The 19,158-nt window shown below is 39.6% G+C and overlaps 1 protein-coding gene across 1 annotated transcript in view; it reads left to right on the top strand.

Moving 5' to 3' along the window:
- The first annotated feature begins 295 nt into the window (after positions 1 to 295).
- The window catches only part of LOC108578476 (neuroligin-1-like), a 58,951-nt gene continuing 40,088 nt past the window's right edge, over positions 296 to 19,158 (top strand). Inside the window, exon 1 of the mRNA XM_017941827.1 lies at positions 296 to 1,115. Within this exon, the coding sequence (XP_017797316.1) occupies positions 296 to 1,115 (820 nt within the window). The remainder of the gene's footprint in view (positions 1,116 to 19,158) is intronic.

Genomic DNA, 19,158 nt, shown 5'->3' with positions numbered 1-19,158 from the left:
GACAGAGAGGAGGAATATTGGGAATTCGAGGGAGAGGAAGGTGATAGAAGTGACGAGGAGGACGTTGGATCGAGACTGGTGATAAACGGTTTCAAGCAGAGAGAAAATTACCGGAGAAGAAAGGTGATAGGGAAGGAGGAGCAGGTAGGAAACAATAGGGAAGATAAGAGCAGAGAAGACAAGGATCTAGCACAAGAAGGTAGAAACGAAGAGGAAGAAGAAGAGGGACGTCCTTTAGCAGGAGGGCCCCACAGATGCGGGGCCCGGAGGGGCCAGTCCGCGGCGGCGTGACGCGATGCGGACGTCCTCCTCCTCGTCTCCGAGGAAGAGGAAGAGGAAAGACCACCTCTCGCCTCTCGACCCTATCGCTAGGCTGCCTCCCTTCAGCCGGTCGTTTATCTTCCACGATGCTTTCGACGAGTGTGTCGACGCTGTCCTCTACTGTGCTCCTCCGGTGTATCAGCAGCGGTGCCTTTCGCCGGAAGCTGGCGCCGATTGCGGGAAACGTCGCGCGTCTGTCGGTTTCGAGGTTCGCTCGCCGCGGAACGAAGAGGTGCTCGAGAAGAAGGCGGGGTCGTCGGATCGTTACGACGACGACGGAACCGCGAGGAAAGGTCCCATTGTTGAGAAAGATGGCGAGTGGGAAGGAAACGTCGTGCAAACAACGCGTTACGACAACAGGTCAGACAGGTCGAAAAAGTGTTTGGCGACGATCGTCGTGTTTCTCGGTTTGTTGTGCGGACATTGGTGCTCCGGTGGAGCGGAGGCACTTGCCGGTAGCCAGAAATATAGTACGAGAACGGTTAGGACCAGGTACGGCACGTTACGCGGCGTTGAGGCCAGATCGTCGACGTCCGTCGAAACCTATTACGGCGTGCCGTATGCCACGCCGCCGATTGGAGAGTTGCGATACATGCCACCGGTCACGCCTACGCCGTGGCGTGGCACCAAGCTGGCGGACACAATGCCACCCGCGTGTCCACAGAAGCCACCGGAACCGGACTCGAGCCTGCCGCGGCCAAGACGCGCCTACGTTGAGAGGTTAGCGCCGTTGCTGGCCAACCAGAGCGAAGACTGCCTATACTTGAACCTCTATGTGCCCAAACCTCCTCACGGTGAGTCAAACTTACGTACTACATGTTTCTAATGCTTCCGTTTTTGCGGAAGGTTAAGATGTAATAGTTGGGGACGAAACGTTGTGGCGGATTTGGGGGAAAGGTTTGTGGTGTGAATAGAGATGACGAGGAAGATTAGGATATTTGAGTGATAGGGTACGTTTGAATTAATGCGTTCGCCATCAGCGTCACACACATGTCACGTGTATGATAGGTCGCTGTTATCTGCACCCAATACATCATACAAAATGCACCGTTTGCGGATTACAAGTGCATGCGTTGTACTACGCGAAAGTGATCAAAATATGGATATTAAGAATGCAAGCGATATTATCCCCGTCGTAACCTGTTTTATTTACTTTTGAAAATTTCATTCAGTTGTCAGGAAACGCTCGTCGTGTAAACATCCCATATTCGAACGTGTCACAATTTCAGGGGTTGAAATCTCGTTTAGATAAGGAATTCACTTCTCCTATCAGCCCTGAACTTGAACGCCTAGCAGAGCACACACGCCACGGTGTGAATAATTTTACGCGATAACCGAAGTGCCTATTCGCACGCGAAACGTCAAGTGAAATTTTATGACTAACACATTCGTCTTTGCCGATGTACGATTACGGTCACGTCTAGTTTTATCGTTCACGCTTCTCGGGGGTTCATTTGTCGTTTAATAACTGTAATTACGAGGAGTTCGTAGCGTGGTTAAGAATCCAACGTAACTTCATTTCACCTCCTTTTTACACCCCCTGTAACACAGCTCGGAGTTTATTGTGAACTTTGTAATTCGAGTGGACGCGAGTGATAAGAAACACGATTTCGCGTCACCGTGTTATTTTGTTGGGGTAAAATTGAAAAAAGGGGGAAGAACGAATTCCTCAATCTCGTTTCTTCTTATCGCGTGCATCGCGATTCCGAATAACACGGTCCGGTTCACTCGATGAAACGGGATTATTTTGAGGAACAGATTAAAATCGATACGGTAGAAATAAGTTGAATCGGATCTCGTCTTCCCTCTAACCATCAGTCCCGGCGTATCAGTGATATTATAGAGGGAGAGGGGAGGAGGCAAGCAAATTTTTCAATCGTTCGAACTTACGGCGAGTCGCCGAATTTTTGTGCACAGTCAACGGAAAATGCACCGGCCAGTGAACCACGATGGAGTGCTTTTCGGCAAGAGGCTGCCACGTCAATTGCAGAGTTGGCAATTCCATTCTTCCTCTCTATTTTTCTATTCTTGTATAATATTCGAGGCGAAAGGGGAAGTATACTTTTGCCGGGGTTTCACGATAGATCGATCGTCCTCCCCGTGGAGTAAAATGGAATTCTACTATTCTTTTTGAGAAGATTTTTCGACTCGGAGTTTAGGAAAGTTCGAATCGTTCCTTCTGCTTTTTGGGGATAGAGGGATTTGTTCGGAAAGATTCGTCGATTGAATTGTTATTTAAGTTAACGGAGAGGAAATTAATAGTATGGTAACGAATATGAGAATGTTCGAGGAATTGTCATTTCAGTCTGTAGTATATACTTTTTATTTTTTTTTTAAATATTGAAAATTGGAATTTTGATATTTTTTAATATTGAAATTTTTGTATCGGATCGATATTCTATCTGTGATCTCGTCATTTTATAATGAATTCTTTTGCGTCGCATTGCATATCGTAAGGCTGGACATCCACGTTTAGAGTGATGTGCTAACAGTATAATGGCTGCAACCATATGAGACCACCTTTATTGCTACCTTTTGTAACAGATAGGCAAGGATTAAACTTGCGAGCACTAGCTTTTGTGTTACAACTGACTAATAACTCTTTTACGGTGGTAGATTACTGTCACAGCAGGCATTTCACTTAGGTATGTCAACTTAGATACTATTAAAGTCCTCTCTTTTGTTTTTTGTGTAAAAAAAGTAAGTTTAAGATTTTAGTATCGTATTGCATTCAGAAATATTGAACAAAGTTTCCAAATTAAATAGATAGGTCTTCTAAATTATGGTAATGTTTATTTTTTGTTTCTCAAAGTAATCTTTGTCAAACGTTGCTATCCTCTTCCAAATTTCAGATCTAATTTTACAGAGTAAAATTAAAATTCAGATAAGGACATTTAAATAATCTGAATTCTATTCTTCGTACTTATTGGATAAATCTAAAACAACAACAACAACAATAGAAACACTTTGCTTTCGAATCCACACCTCTCATGATCACAAATTTTCTCTCAGCTGTAGCACAAGAGAATCTGTACTAGAAAATAAAAATACCTAGAATTTCTCCGGTCGATACACAATCTTTCAACAATACGTGATTAAGGTGTACATTATAATTCGAACAATCCAATTACAATCAATCCTATAGAAACTTCCAACGAATGGTACCATGTACCGTCAACGAAACTCACGTATTATCTGTAAAAACAGGAAAATCTTCGACGACCAATTTTTTCCCTCCTCGCTATCACAACCTCGACTATCGGCTGAATTTTTCGATAGGAGCCGCGCGATACAAAACAGCGGCACCTTTTACCGGGTCACGGAGGTCTGATCAAAGGGGTGAGATCTAGATAAAACGTTTTGCACGGTAGACAAAAAATGAGTAGGTTGTGTCGAGAGATGTGGATGCGTTTACAGTAAACGAACGAATGCTCGCTCGTTCGCTCTCCACTTCGAGAAAATTCAAGTCCAAACGAGCGTAAACAATTTTTGAAAATGGTGAACGTGAACGAGCGTTCGTTCGTTTGGTTTAAATGCAGCTTGACACGTTCAGAGTGGTCATCGATGCTCTTGTTTGCTGAGATGACCCATCGATGGAAAATCATGGTTAAAAAAGATTGAGTGAATCACCACATTTTCAGATTACATACTGAAAAATTAAATATTAACGATGATATACACTTGGGTCATAAGTAGACTTTTATGCATTTATGGGAAATTTGAAGGCACAAAAATACACAGAATTCGCGTAATAAACAAACCCAAAATATAACACTCATTATGATATTTAGCGAATAAAACATTCGCTTATCTAGCTTGTTTTTTAAATTACATTCGTAAAAATCCGCAGTCCGGTCATTAGTGAATTTCACTGTCGTCCTGAACGTGTTAACAGTCTCAGTTTGTCGATTAAATCTGGCTCTCGATACCGGTGTCGCCTAGACGTTTGTTTTTCTTTTTTCTCTGCATCACCCTCGTCTTTTTTTTCCTCGTTCCGTTCTGATTCCCTCGAATTTCGAGACGAAGCGAGGCAGGAGATGGATGCGTGCAGGAGAAAGAAAGAAAGAGAGAGAGAGGGAAAGAAAGCGGAAGAAAGGAGAGGAGTGTCTACGACAAAAGAACGGCATCGATCGGTCCGTCGCGACGCTTTTCTGCTTGCGAGCCAAGCGAAACCACGCGAAAATCTAGACTATCGTATCCGTCGTTAGCTAGGAAGCTGGTCTTTAAGTGACTCCAGAGAGACTTCTTCGAGAGATAGCGATTCTTCGGGAACGGAACTTCAACTTCATCCGAACGCTCTTCGTTGCACCTCGTTGTACGCGCTAACGAGTATTCGGTAATTTTTGTAAATATCTGCGGCGACCGGTTTGCGTAGAATTTTTCTTTCTCGCAATATTCGTTTTCAGGGAAGTGCAATTTTATCTGACACCTTTAATTTGCGTATACACAATTGTATATAACTTTGTTATAAATTAAAGTAAAAGTTTCCTAATTACTAAAATACGTTACTAAGAATACATTGTTGAAAAATATTCTTCTACTTACAAACAGAGTGTTGCGACCTGATGAGGACGCAACGAAGTCTCGGTTCGGCGGATTATAGTAATAAGCCACTTAGTCACATTTGGCCGCCAGACCGAGGTGCCGACGTTCGGAAGCCCCGTGGACTCACCACCGCGACACTCGGACAATAGGTCCCAAAAACACTCGGGACCATAAAACATTCGTTACCGAGTCTCCCAAAAGGTCACAGTTTTCGTCGACCAATAGCCGAACACACCACGTTTTCCACCTCCATAACACAACCACCAATCAGAACCAATCTAATGCCTATATATACATCTACACACCCGAAAACCGACAATCACAGTAAAACGAGTGCACGAAACACATCGTCAAAAAAAAAGAATAACCGAATTTCAACTAAACATCTACATCAACGAATCAAAAGAAAAACATCTAACCCAACAACCAAGTTTCAATACACCTCGAGCCCGAAAACCGACAATCACAGTAAAACGAGTGCACGAAACACATCGTCAAAAAAAAAGAATAACTGAATTTCAACTAAACATCTACATCAACGAATCAAAAGAAAAACATCTAACCCAACAACCAAGTTTCAATACACCTCGAACCAGCGAGAACTATCATCAACCTGCGCCAGAACTCCTGGTCATAAGACTTGATCATAGTCCACGACGCAACAGATATTGACTTGCAAATCGTTGCAAATTTTTAATTCGTTGAATTTTTATTCTACGCTGTTTAACTATACTTTCTTCGCTTGTATATTGAATTTTGATTTGTCGTGAGTGATATTTGCTTTTTTACATCAATACGGTATAAAAGTGAAAGATAATTAGTGGTAAAAAGATTAATTAAGTGATTAATTAAGGCGTACAATTTTAGCCGTTGTCCTTAATAATGAAAAGCATTGGGAAACGAACAGCATTCATCTTTCGACGGCGAAAACTGCAACATTATCACAGATAAATTAGTATTGTATTCAAATTTGCGTATCTTACCGCGGATATGAATAATTCATACATGAATACCGGCGTTGCATAATTCTCTTATCAAATTTATCTGATATAATCGATCTTCTCGCGCGGAAAAATATAAGCGTCATCTATTATAAACGAGCTTATTTTTATCATGGTCAGAGAGGAGAAAGTTGTTCAACGTGGTAGACGAGCATAAGAGGTTGCTTCGTGTTAGTATCGTTTCTGATATTAATAGCCGGCACGATGGTAATGAAGAGAGGTACCGCGTGGGCGTATGATTAGGTTCGTTTGGTGAATACAGAAGATGAACTGATAAGCGTGGCAAGCTTGTGAAAGTGATTTTGTTCCTGTAATTTTCATGCTCGCCAGCAGATCTATTAATCTCACTTTTCACCGTAGAATATGTATGGCTGTGTTCGTGATTTAATGAAACTTACTGCGGGTTTCTGTCATGTTTGTGTTTCAACCATGCCAGGAGTGGTAAAGTTCAAAGGAACGGAGATTAATCGCTGCTTCGTTTGCACACTGTCAATCGTTGAAAATAACCTGTTTGTTTTTATTATGCAAAATTCTATCGAACAACGAAGTACAAGTGGTGCAATAGAATGTTTTTAACATTGCTATTCCTTCATTTAAATAAATATTGTACCTAAGTTTACGTACTTTTGGTTTTCATTTGAGTGAGACGTCTATGGTTTTCGTCCTGTATTTTATACACACGGTGATAATACATTAATTTATTGCCTTATTGGTTTAAAAAATAATTTAATATAACACAGACTGAAAGCATAAATTAAATATATATGAACTCAATTGAAAAAAATGAAAAGAAAGGAAATATAGAGGAAAAATTGAATTATACGGCGCGTCTGATCATTGGCGCGCTTATACTACTTACAGCTCTCCTGCACAGTAGTAAACGTCGAAATTGAAACACTCTGCTTTCTACCGTATTTATTCGAGTTTTAATTCACGAATTGAAATATGAAACTTTTCTTATCACTCGTTACACGAGTCAGTTTATTTATAAGAATCACACGTGCAGCGATATTGCGAATTTTGTCGCAGTACGTTTTTCTAACATAAATTTCTCGACGGTTCAGCTTTGATCGAGTCTTGGAAAGGGAGAGGCGTGCATATAAATCTGTATTTTATTAGTATTCGAAAATCGAAACAGCCGCGTTGTTCGCGCGAAATGAAATTGGCCACGTGCCAATATTTGGCTCTTCGTGGCCGGCGAAAAGAAGCGTGAATGCAAGAATGAAAATAATGCATATTTCATGACCGTTCGAAAATCAAAATAACGTATTATCGGCGGCCATTGAAGGAAGAGTCGAGGCGATTGGGCTTGGCCGGGGGAAATTTATTCGTAGAACGCGCGAATCGCTAAATTCATCGTGCCTTTTGCAGCACCGCGCAGCGGGTTCCAATTGATTTAAGTTTCGCACAATGTGAGGATTTGAATTCTATGGCGAGGCATATAACTTTAGTGCTTGAATTTTATGCTTTTGAATATCGACACTAAAAATTCTAGTATCGTTGAAATTCGGAATTATTCGATATTTAAAAGAAGTTCGCAGAACGTTAAATCGTATTTCTTGAAAAGTTGGCTTTCAAGTTGGATAATTTTTCTAATTCCAGTCTGACCAAGGTCAGTTTCTTCTTATAGTGATGCGGTAAAGGCAAAGAAATTTTACTCTGCGCAAAAATCTTTTGCACTAATTTTGAAACAAAGATGTAAGCACCTATTTACGAATATTATTATTTTTATAGTAAAATATTTATGTAACTGATATAATTTCTTTCTTCCATTTTAATATTCTTAATAGTAAGAAAAAGACTTCGATCTGTAACTGAAATTAGTTTTACTTCACTTTTTTCAAAAATTCGACTTATAAGACTTAGAAGAAATCTTCTCACTGTTAGAATGCTTTTTCATTATATTAATAGGATTTGAAGTTTCAGTGTCGCACGATCCCTTTTATGTCACACATATAAACAGAATTAATATTTCTCCGTGATTATTGAGAGAAATTGCTCAGTTCAGAGTGCAAACATTATCCAAGACGTATCTCATGTTTCGTCGAGTTTATGAAACATGTAATTAGTGGATATTTTTAATACTCCAGCGAAGAAGCAGTTGGAGCATAAGGTGAAGCTCGAAAGCATCGTGCGAGGCTAAAAGGACGTTAAAAATTGCATCAAAGATGAAAAAGATTTGCGACGCGAACGCGTATAACGATTTTCCGTTGTATGTAACGCTGCAAGGATTAAGGAATAACGATGGCGTGTTTTATTTTTGTTCCCTCTGCCGTCGCGCTCTCCTCTTTCTTTATCAAGTGGTGGAATCTCCTGAAGAAAATATTTGCCAGCAGAGATTTTACTAGCGCATCGTTGCGTCGCCAGACTGAAACGAGCATTTGATAAAGAAAAAAGAAAAAAACGTGAACATTCAATAGCTCGAGGGTCGTTAACGAGAGAAAGATTCGTATTTGAGGAAAAATTAGTTAATATCATTTCGAACAAACTTTTCTCCTTCGCCTTAAAATTAAACACCTAAAGTAGTTCTGTCAATTTCTCAATTATATTTTTGTCAATTTTTTAATTATATTTTTGCTCATTTAAGTCTCTGTCACTGTAGAACAGTAATTTCTCATGGCACTCGGCTTGCTTACTCTTCGAAACACTTTGCACCGATGCGACTATCGAAGAGCCGACGATTGAAACACGTTCTATTAGTAGATACAACTGCAACCCATGTGCAATGTTAATTTCATTAAAGTAAAATCTCAGAGTCGAAGTGAATTTTAAATCCGTTCAATTACATGCGACGGAGAATTAATTTCACAAGGCGACAGGGTATACAGAGTTCGATTAATCAGTGGATTGACTCAACTGAAAAGCAGAAACATGGTAAAAAACTTAAGAAGCATAGTTCCACTAAAAATATATGTAAAAGAAGAATAGACGAAGGAAAAAATGAGCGTTTTAAACGCAATTCTACTTCCAGCGAAAAATCCAATAAAAGGAATGGAAATGAAAATTACACCGACTTCCCGACGATCTACTTTCCCATCGAATTTACCTCGCTTATGTCAAAAGATAATGAATATTCTCGTGTACCGTCGCAATCACTCTTAACTACGAATTCAAACGAAAATGTCCGCTTTCCGCGAGAACGACGTGAAAATCCAGCGGAAAATTCTTCAGATTACCGAGGACAGAAACGGCGCGCGGCTCGCGACAGATTTCCACGATCGACGCGCGATTGTCGCGGCGAACAAACGGGCCGAAACACCCACGGTGATTCTGGCGTCGCCGTAAACAAGAATCTTCGCCGGCCGGAATTCGCTTACGCAAAGTAGATAAGCGACGAATACGCTTTATCCACGGAGATTCAGTTCCACGGAAGCGAGGAGGCGGACTTTCTTTTTTCCTTTCCGAGCGATATTCCAGTCTCCTCGCCGTCTTAGGCGCGCATGGGTGCGCGTCGCGCGACGAAACGAGACCCGGTCGTGCAAGCTTTGGTTCGTCTGCAACGTAAGAAGCTTAGCCGTTTTGCGTTCCGTTCCACCTATACAGTAGCCCGTGGAAAAATCAGTCGGTCGTACGGAAAGAAGGAGAGACGGGACGAGAGAGGGATTCCAGGCTACACTTCCGTCACCGGAATAGTTTCCTTTCTCCTTTTGCCCGGCATTCGAGCGGCCCAGACGAGATATTTAAATGAGATTCCCCGGACGAAGTGTATTTGACTTAATGCCCGGGAGATCGTTCTTTTTTTTTCTCCAGCCCGAACCAAGCGTCAGGCTCTTGCAAATGGGTTTACAGCTCGCGATTTAATAGCGACAATTAACGTGGTTCGGTGTGACGAAAGCAACCTTTGTGATGTACACGGTGACCCAGGTTTTAACGATGAAACGTTGTCAGTGCATTCTATGGGTCGAAGTAAGGAAAAAATGTCGGAGCTTTGTTAGAAAGTTGTGGCAATAATACGAAACGAAGGGAACAGTGGCAGACCTGCGGTTACTGGAATGTGATAGAGAAACAGATCAGCGATATTTACGTTTGCTCCGACAAAAATGGTGATTTTCAAGGAAGCACAAACACAGAATTTCATCAACGGTAAAGGAAATAGAAAATGGTTTCGAAGCTAGACCACCGGTGTTCTTTTGTTTAGGGATTATTAGGAACGATCGTTGAGAAAGCTCGAATTTGACAAAATTTCGAAGAACGACACGTTACGAAAATTCGTCTCCGTCGGCGAGACAGCGATGCACGCGTCAATCTTCTGGAATAAGAACGAAGAGAAGCTGCGGTAACGAGCTGAAAAGCACGCGTACAAGGGCATTACTCGACACGGTCGAACGAATTATAGCTAATGTAAGGGATTACGTAATTTTTCGTGTCTCCGTTGGAATGTGTTAATCGCCTCTGCGAACGAGATATTCAATATTTCATGAAAATTACTGTTTCACGTAATTGCGCGGTCTTTCGGTTACTCTCGCGATTGCACGTGTGTGTATACACCTACACTACCGCTCACAAATGTACACGCCTTTGTCCGACCGTTTATACGCAACGTTCTTTCGAAGAGAAACTCAAATATTCCACTTGTTTCGTAATTTCTATTTAAACGGAAATATTTACGTGATTCTTTCGGAAAAATTCGTGGAATTTTCGGGATGAAGAGGGAAACAAGTAGACGGTGAAATATTTAGCAGCGATAGCGTGTGTAACATGAATGGGAATCCGTTTCGCGGTTCACCGAGATCTTTCGTCGTTTACCAAACACGCGATTGTCCGCGCTCCGTGAAACAGAAAAGCGAAAATGGCAATAAGGGAGGGTTGGCTGGGTTCGAGTGCCTCGGCAATCTCGAAGGGGTAACCGCTGATGTGCTTTAATTGAACGCCCTAACTAAATCATCCCCGTGGATTGGGCTCACGAACCGTGCTCCTTGGAATTAGGCAAAGAGGATTTCGAAGTGTAAGTCCGAGTGTTGGGTGTTGAAGCGTCGTTAATTTATTGCTGCCCCATTCGTGTGCTCGTTCGCGGCCGTTTTAACGTTTAACGTATTCCGTTGCTTTCGCGCTTAACGCTTCGGTTGCGAAACGTGTACACCGGGTGTCCTGAAAAATTTGGTTCTAGGAGACTGTGATTCGAGAAGAATTATGTTTTTTAACGAAGCTTCGTTTTTGTGAAAATCGAGTGGCATAACTTGAAAGCGGATTATTTCTGTCACTTTGAAAAGTTAGCAATTCTTCGTTTTGTTCTGATTTTCTGGTGGTGTGCGCATTTTGATGATTACACGATAATTTTATACTTGTAATAATAATTTCTATGTTATCAAAGTTTTCATTTTCGCCCGATTAAAATGTAGGTCCGTACAGATTTCGATTTGTGCAATAACTCTTGCCGAGTCGAGGTGATCACGAACGTGAAAATTGTGCGCAGCGAATAAAGTTTAACGGGGAATTGAACGTTTCTAGTATGTATTTTAGTAATTAACTTCTGCATGGAGGTTTTCGAGCACGTTGAAACTAAAGGGTTAAAAGGAATTTTGTTTGTCATGGTTTGTGGGTCTTGGGGAATCCAGGTCGAATAACAGTTTTAGTGCGGACTGAAGTAACTGGAACATCGGAATGTGTGCGCGGAGCTTTGCATATAAAAATGACGTAATGGGCGAAGAATTCTCGCGAAAGACATTAGCTACTTTCTTTTATGGAAGGTATCCATTATGTGTCATTTATGGAACTTATCGTAGATATGAGTTGTATTTGTTTTGTGAATAGTGGCTACGTCCAGTTGTGCATATAATTATTTCGTTTTTGCTTTCGTTGCTCGTTTCGCGTTGTAACATCGTCTCTCTGCGATCAGAGGCACTCTTGATTGTAATTGCAACATTATAATTGCACTCGGATGGATTGTATAATTTTTGGAATTGACAAAAATTAGTGAAATTAGTAAAATTAAGAAAATTCACAGAAATTAAAATCTGTATCCACACATTTTCTAACAGTTACTTGCCGATTATAGTAGATTAGTATAATCATCATCGTGGAAAATGTCCAATATTTTAGTATGTCAAAAAATTTCGATTTAAATTTTATTATCGATTTCCTGTAGAATAGACATTAATAAATTTAAAATATAGAATAAATATGAAAAAAATATGACAATATTTTTGCCATGATTATCAATTTTTCTACGTTCCAAATTTCACATAAATACCCTTGCATTATTATTTTCGTTTAAATCGAATTCAATATAAACGTAGTAATGCGTCAGACTAAAATCACTCTAAAAAAAAGCGCTTTCTAAGCAGCGAAGTGGAATACCACGAAGTTACGTAAAAATGCATCTACGTTGCATCGTCGACCGTCTTCCGAATATTTTTACTGCCCTATTTTATGTTGGCTGCGTCGAGTAACGACCATGTAAATTCGTAAATTCCGACCAGCCTTTAGCCCGAATGGCCACTTTAAAACGATACACCGAAACCATAATCGTCTATCACGTGTATCTTTTATACACGTGTAATAGATCATACGCGATACATCTATCTCCGACTCTTTCATTCTTCTTCCGTTGTCATCTTCTCTTCGTTCGAAAATACACGCCGCTTCTCTTCCTGGAAAAGTTGCTGGGAATACGAGGGCAATAATGGCGTTAACTGGTCGCAAATAATAGCTGTAACGTTAATAAATAATCAAGACCATTCGCGGAAAGGTTGTTTGGCCTGGAATTATTGCGACTCGTATTTTTCGATCGGAAAAGGGAGCATTGGCAACCAAGCTGAATTCTTAAAACTTTTATCGTAATGAGATATTACTCGATATGTAGGTTCAGTGCACTTTTCGAGCATTTTGAACGGTTTATGAACTTACTTATTCAGAAGTTCGATGTTCCGTGTTAGTCGGAGACTTTTAAGTGACGAACGAGACTAAGAAAGTTGTAACGTCAAGGTATAAGCATTATGTACTTTTTTGATAAATCTTGATTCTTTGGTAATAAATTTTTTTTTAGTGAAATGAATTTTTATAAATATTTTCCATGTGTTCTACATACTTTTTTCATCATTGTAGGATTTACTTCAATCCAATTTTTTAGACAATAATATTTATGACAGATGAAACATGTACTTTTTGAAAAACTCGAAAATGTAACACAAACTCCAAGTTATAGCAACTCCATGCCTATTATAATTTAATTGTGCATAAGTTTTATTTCCTCGAAGAATATTACAGTGCATCATGCACAAGTTGATTATCGTTCAAAGGAGTTCTTCAAACTTCCCTCAGTGATAAAATTTCTCAATATCAAAATGCAAATTTTCAAATGCAAAGTACAGGTTTCCAGTTTTATTTAATAACAATTCTAACTTAAAAACGCTTTAATCTCAACCGTTTACCCGTTTATTGCCATTTTTATCTCTGTACGAAACATAACCTCAAAACTACATTTTGCACTTAAGGCTATTTTTATATACGCCGCCCATTATAAAATGTCTCCTTTTTCGCGCAATTAAACAAATCACCCCCCGTTCCACCGTCAGCTTCAATCTCCAATTCGCACTTCTCGAATTCACTCGATCGTCGAAAGATCTTAAGCGGAGGTTAACTGCACAATTGAAGACAATAATGGACCCATTTCCGTCATAGTTACGCAACAATGAATCCATTACATTCTAAAACTGTTGCAAAACCGTGGCAACGGGACAACAGTTGCGACAATTATTATGAAGATTGTCTGGCTTAGCTCGCCTAATCCTATGGGCGTCATTTGGCATCAGCCAGCGTACAACAGTTCCCGGTTCAAAGTTAGTCGCGAAGTTTTGGTCATTGGAGGATTAAGTTTTCGTGCTGTCTGGATTATTATGCCTTCGTCGAGCGGTGTCGAGCTTCCGGGGGGGAGGGTATGAATATTTGTTGCTGGAAAACGTAATTGGTGCAATTGCCGCTGGAGTCGAGAAAGTTTCGATTCCCAACGACGACTGCGTCGACGAAACTTGAAATAGGAGGACTGGCTGCTCGCTATCGAAAGAAACACGATTCGCGTCTTTTCCCTGGAAATGCTATTACATAAATTGCCTGGACTCTGAAACTGATGGAAACTTCAGTTAAATAATTACGAAAGAACAAACTCCTTTTTGCTTAAAGTAGATAGGTACACTGTCGCGTTGAAGCAAATACATTTGTTCGTTAAATGTAGCGCGAAACTGTGTCAATTTTAAATTTCATCTGCCTCCATTTTTTCCTTTCACACACACTTTGTGGAAAAATTCCACTTTTAAAATTTACCAAAATTTACTGTCGGAGTATTTTTGAAAATACTGTGAAAATTAGTATCAGAGAAAATTTTAGAATCACCGAGTGTTACAAGCTACGCAAGAATGTCCTGAGAAAGAGTTGGAAATTTTCGGGACTTTTAATTAACTCTTTGTGACCTGAATCTATCGAATCAGAGTAAATGGCTATTGGTTCCTGCAACTTTAAACGGAATTCCACGAAAAATTGGTAGCATTTCGAAAGTTTCGGTCGGTAGTGGAAAAGGTAAATTTTGGTGAATGTTAAAAGCGGAATATTTCCGCACAGTGAGTGTGAAAGTAAAAATGAAAGCAAATGAAATTTAGCGTTGCGTAAAATGCAGTTTGTACATGTACATTGAGCATTAATTGAACAAATAAAATGAAACGAACATCCTAGTCAATTTAAGGGCTTAAGGTCTGAAGGGATTTAGCGGCTGCTGGGAAAATCGCTGTGAAAAGGAAAAATGCGAAGGTGTAAAATTCAATATATCCGACGTCCAAAATTACGGTTTATAAGCTGAAATGGTGTAATTGGTAGAAAACTTGAACAACCGAAGACCATCTGGTGTTATTTAATAACACGTGGAAATAATCCAGCAACGAATGGTTTAATTAAAAAATTCTACTGCAAATTTCTTGCCCTCAATTCGTCGAAACAGATGAAATATCTCCCTTAGAAATGATGAAAAACCCTAATAACGTCAATAGAGACACGGGTTACCAATTTAACCCTATCTGGAGCACCCTCCTCCAGTTAATGAATGGATTTTAATTGATTTTTAATTGATTTCTAATTGATTTAAATGAACATGGGTACTTATAGGAGTGAACACTCTGACGCGTACCATTATCAGTCGCGCACCAGACCCTGATGAAGCTAGCTGCAATGTTGGTGAAACGTCGGAATATAATTTATACCCGGAAGCCTGAAATAATAACACTCATATCGATCCGGGCCGTGATAGTCTCAAAAGTCTCAATATTATTAAAACACACTTTGCAAAATGGAACAATTGATTAATTCGGTTCAAGTTTTTCTTTATGCTTCCTGTACGAATGATTTTTCAATTCGTCAATCGCGTCACGGTTAGGTTCCCCAGGCGGTCATAATTCGGCCATAATTCTGCCATAATTCTACTTTTAGTGCCCTTCCAATAGTCCCTTCGTCTGGAGTGTCGCGACTGTTAAACGTGAATGGCCGGAATTGAAAGGGTTAATTCACTGTTATGATTCATGAAATCAGTCTGCCATGAACCGGCTTCATATTCGAGACACCCGCCAGAGATAGTGTTGGATTCTGGAAGGTACTCTCGGGTAAGACCGCATAATAGATCGCATTCAAAGCCGCGCAGTTGTAAGCTGTAGCTACAGTGTTAACAGCTTTCACGATGCGCCCGTCATTTCCTGGTGGAACAAATTTTCTCGTCTAATAGAGCTCAAAGCTTGGACTTTCGTGTTACGGCGAACGGAGGGAGAATGGTAGAAAACAGGTTGAGGAAAGTTGGAATTGTTACTACAAGTCGGATACAAATTTTCGGCGAACTTTTTTTATCACCAGTTTGCAAGTTGATTTTACAGTTTTCGTTGGAATTTATAGCACGGTCTGTTCGAAGTTTACTCTGTGAACCTGCTTTTTACGTTTTGGAGATTTGGAATACGGTGCTAGGTTATTTAGTTCAGCTTCGGCTGAGATCTTTATGCGTAAGAAAATTATACTTTTAGGTGTTGTTTGGACTTTAATAACAGCACTTTAAGAATGTATTAAAGGAAGGAGTTAGAATTTACTGTAGCACAATTTTAAACTTGCAAAGTTAAACGAGAAATTTCACTGGTCCATAAGCCAAGCTTAATTTTCACTGTCACTAAGATCTGAAGCATAAATCTACAAACTTAAATCACACGAATAATGTTCGAGAAATGGGATTAAACCGAAAATTCGGAAAACACGGAACGTCACTGGACCAGCAAAAAGTAAACATACCTAGCAGCTACGAAGCGCGAAAAAAGCTGAAATTAATCACGCTATCAACCGGAGTACCGTGGACTAAAGCGACAAGCAAAGTGAATTACAAGATCATTTCGTTCGAGCAGCTGTAACGAACGTTTGTTGTTTCGTCGCAGCGTGTAACTACCGGTCATCTATTTTCGCGTGAAGGATCTCCCGTTGTCAGCGCGATGTTTTAAAAGCGTTTCAACCGGTTCGCGGGGGAAATGGACGGTGTATTTTGCGGACCGCGTGTCCGGCAAAAGGGGCCGGCGTTATCGCGGCGAGAGAGTTGGCTTGAAAACGAGTAATTAAAAGTGATAACGTTTTGTGCCAGCCGTGGCCGAAACATAACGCTCTTTTTACTACGAGGAATTAACCCGGGGGAGACGGGAGTGTTAAAGCGGGACCACGGCTGAAAGATGAACGGTGAGGGTTTACGCGCTTAACGCGTGACGTGCGGGAAAAACCGGGGGAGACGTCTGAAATTTGGTAAATTAAGGGAGTCGCCGTTCTGACGTTGAATGCCTGAATTAGAGAGGACGCGACAAATGAGCGGGGAAGACGTGGTAAAAATGGCATGGACCAACCGCGGTCAGGATTAACGGACACCCGGGATGTAACTGCGTTAAATAACGCAGTAATTGTAGTTTCGTGATTTATCGTTAGGCGAGTGTGAAGAATTGTTTGAAACGTGAGAGGATCATTTTGTAGGATTTTTTTTTCGAGCTTGGTGTAATTGTGTCTTTTTTAGATCTCTAATTGCATTATTTTTGGATCTCTAGTTGTATTATTTCTAGTTTGTATTATTTTCTGGTTTTTGTAAAATGAGTTTGGTATAATTTTGTTATTTTCGTATTAATTATGAATACGGTGTTGTGATTTCTGCGTTTGCATATCGTTCAGTGTTTTTAATTATTTTATCAAGAAAGTATTTTTAATTATTTTTCGTTCTTGAGAGTAATTCTTTCTTATTCTGAATTAGATTCTTTACTTCGGCAGTTGGGTTTGTATTAGAAACCTTTCCTATTCGTAATGTATAAATTTTACCAAAAATTCTTATTTACTGCGAGTTTTCACAGAAAAGAATGTGCTACTTTAGGGTTAAAGCAGTCTCGGGGAAAGAATTGCGTGTCGAAGAATATGTCGCTCACGTACACACGAATTCTTGTTATTTAACGAGTGTCCGCTTATTAAGTGTGAAGCGAATTTCGTGGATTTCTGGCTGGCGAAAAAATTAGACCACCAACAGAAGACTCGTTTTACACGAGATACGCGAAAGCTTGTTAGACGTTATAAGTCGCGTTGAAATTTGTAAGAACGGTTTAATTTTATGAAAGAAGACCTCAAAGTTGTAATACTTAAGAATATTAAAAATGTTTAAAAAAATTGTAAATGATAGAAAATTACAGTACTTTAGTATATACTATACATTAAGGAATTTATTAATTTTACTGCATGATTTTAAAATGTAGAAATTAATTTTAAAGCTAATAGCTAAACAGCTGAAAATAATATTGACATAAATTATTTTAAAAATAATATTCTTTACATTCTTTCCGAATAAAATTTTGTATTTTCTGTATAATTAATAATTAATTCGTAGCGATAGTCATTTTTATATACACATTAATATCAATTTTTAAAAATAGTACTATACAGAAAATACAAAATTTGATTCTGAAAGAATGTAACATATATGTAGAATATTATTTTTCTAATAATTTATGTCAATATTAAAGAAACTCTCGTTATTGTTAAAAATATGAGATAAAGTAGATTAACAGTAATATAATTGACAAGATTACCAATGAAGTGAGAACAAAATTACTTCTTTCCAAAACAATCTTTCTGCAAGAAAAGTCTTCAACGGTCGCTCGTAGTTTTACCACCGGAGAGAAGTTCTTTTTAAACCTTTAATGCCATTTCTTCCTTCAGATTTCACCGACACGCAACACGAAACACCGAGTAACAGTGCCGGTGGCTTTTATCGTTTCTTAAAGTTCGATCATTTTTCCTTGCTGCGCTCGTCAGTGAAGAATTACAAAATTCCATCTGACAGTAACTTCCTTAAACCTTCGCTAAACCATTCGAAAGAGGCACACTGTAGTTACTTGAAAGATAAGATGAATAGAAATGCCAGGAGAAATAAAATAACCCATTAATCATTTCGCAGATGTTAATATCTTGTGCCAGTAGCTATTATCATCTGCAATTTTTTCTCCTTATCTTTTTTTATCGTCGTGTTCGATTTAGTAGACGATATTTATCTCGAATATTGTTACCCAAAACAGATTAATTTGAACTTAAAGAAGAACATGTTTTATCAGTCTAGACGTACAATCAGGCGAAATTTTTGTCCTTCAGGAATATGTAAATATTTCTTCGTTAACCCTTCTGTAACCCTTTGTAATATTAACTCGTAATTCAAATAATAGCTCAAATAATAATATTTTTTAACTTTTTAACTTAAGTTACATAAAATTTACACACACCACACAGTGTTCTGTCTAAAAATTTCTACCACCGTCGTACATAGTCGCAAAACGAACGACAGGACAAGAAATGTAAAGAATAGTTTTCATGTCGCAAAAGTATCCAACTAAGGGGATGAAATCAGCGGTAACTTTCGGTATTCCTGGCGTTAAGCAAGGCCAACTTGTGTACACCTTTATTTGAGTTCGCCACTGTGCAAACGGGTTGGCTGGATTTGTCTTTCGCAAATACTCGTATCAAATTTCGCCAGTGTAAAATTCCCCGTTTCGCGAACTTTGGTGCTTAACGACTCGCGCTATTTCACTATAACTCCCTTTCTCTCCCTCTGTTTCTCCCCTTCTATCTCTCGCTGCATGTACCGTGCTGCGTGTAATCTCTCCGCGACAATGCATGCATATCCTCTTGTGCACGGGAATATCGTTCCGCGACATCAAAGGGGAACGAAGAAGAAAAAAGAATGAAAGCGGATGAGAGGTCGGGCTTATCTGAAAACCGGCGAAAATTGCTGCCCTCCTCTCTCCATTTGTAACGGCAGAATTGAACG

Source organism: Habropoda laboriosa, unplaced genomic scaffold, assembly GCF_001263275.1.
Source record: "Habropoda laboriosa isolate 0110345459 unplaced genomic scaffold, ASM126327v1 scaffold32, whole genome shotgun sequence".
Lineage (NCBI taxonomy): Eukaryota > Metazoa > Arthropoda > Insecta > Hymenoptera > Apidae > Habropoda > Habropoda laboriosa.
The sequence above is the reverse complement of the archived record's forward strand: the minus strand, read 5'-3'. Positions and strand labels throughout refer to the sequence as shown.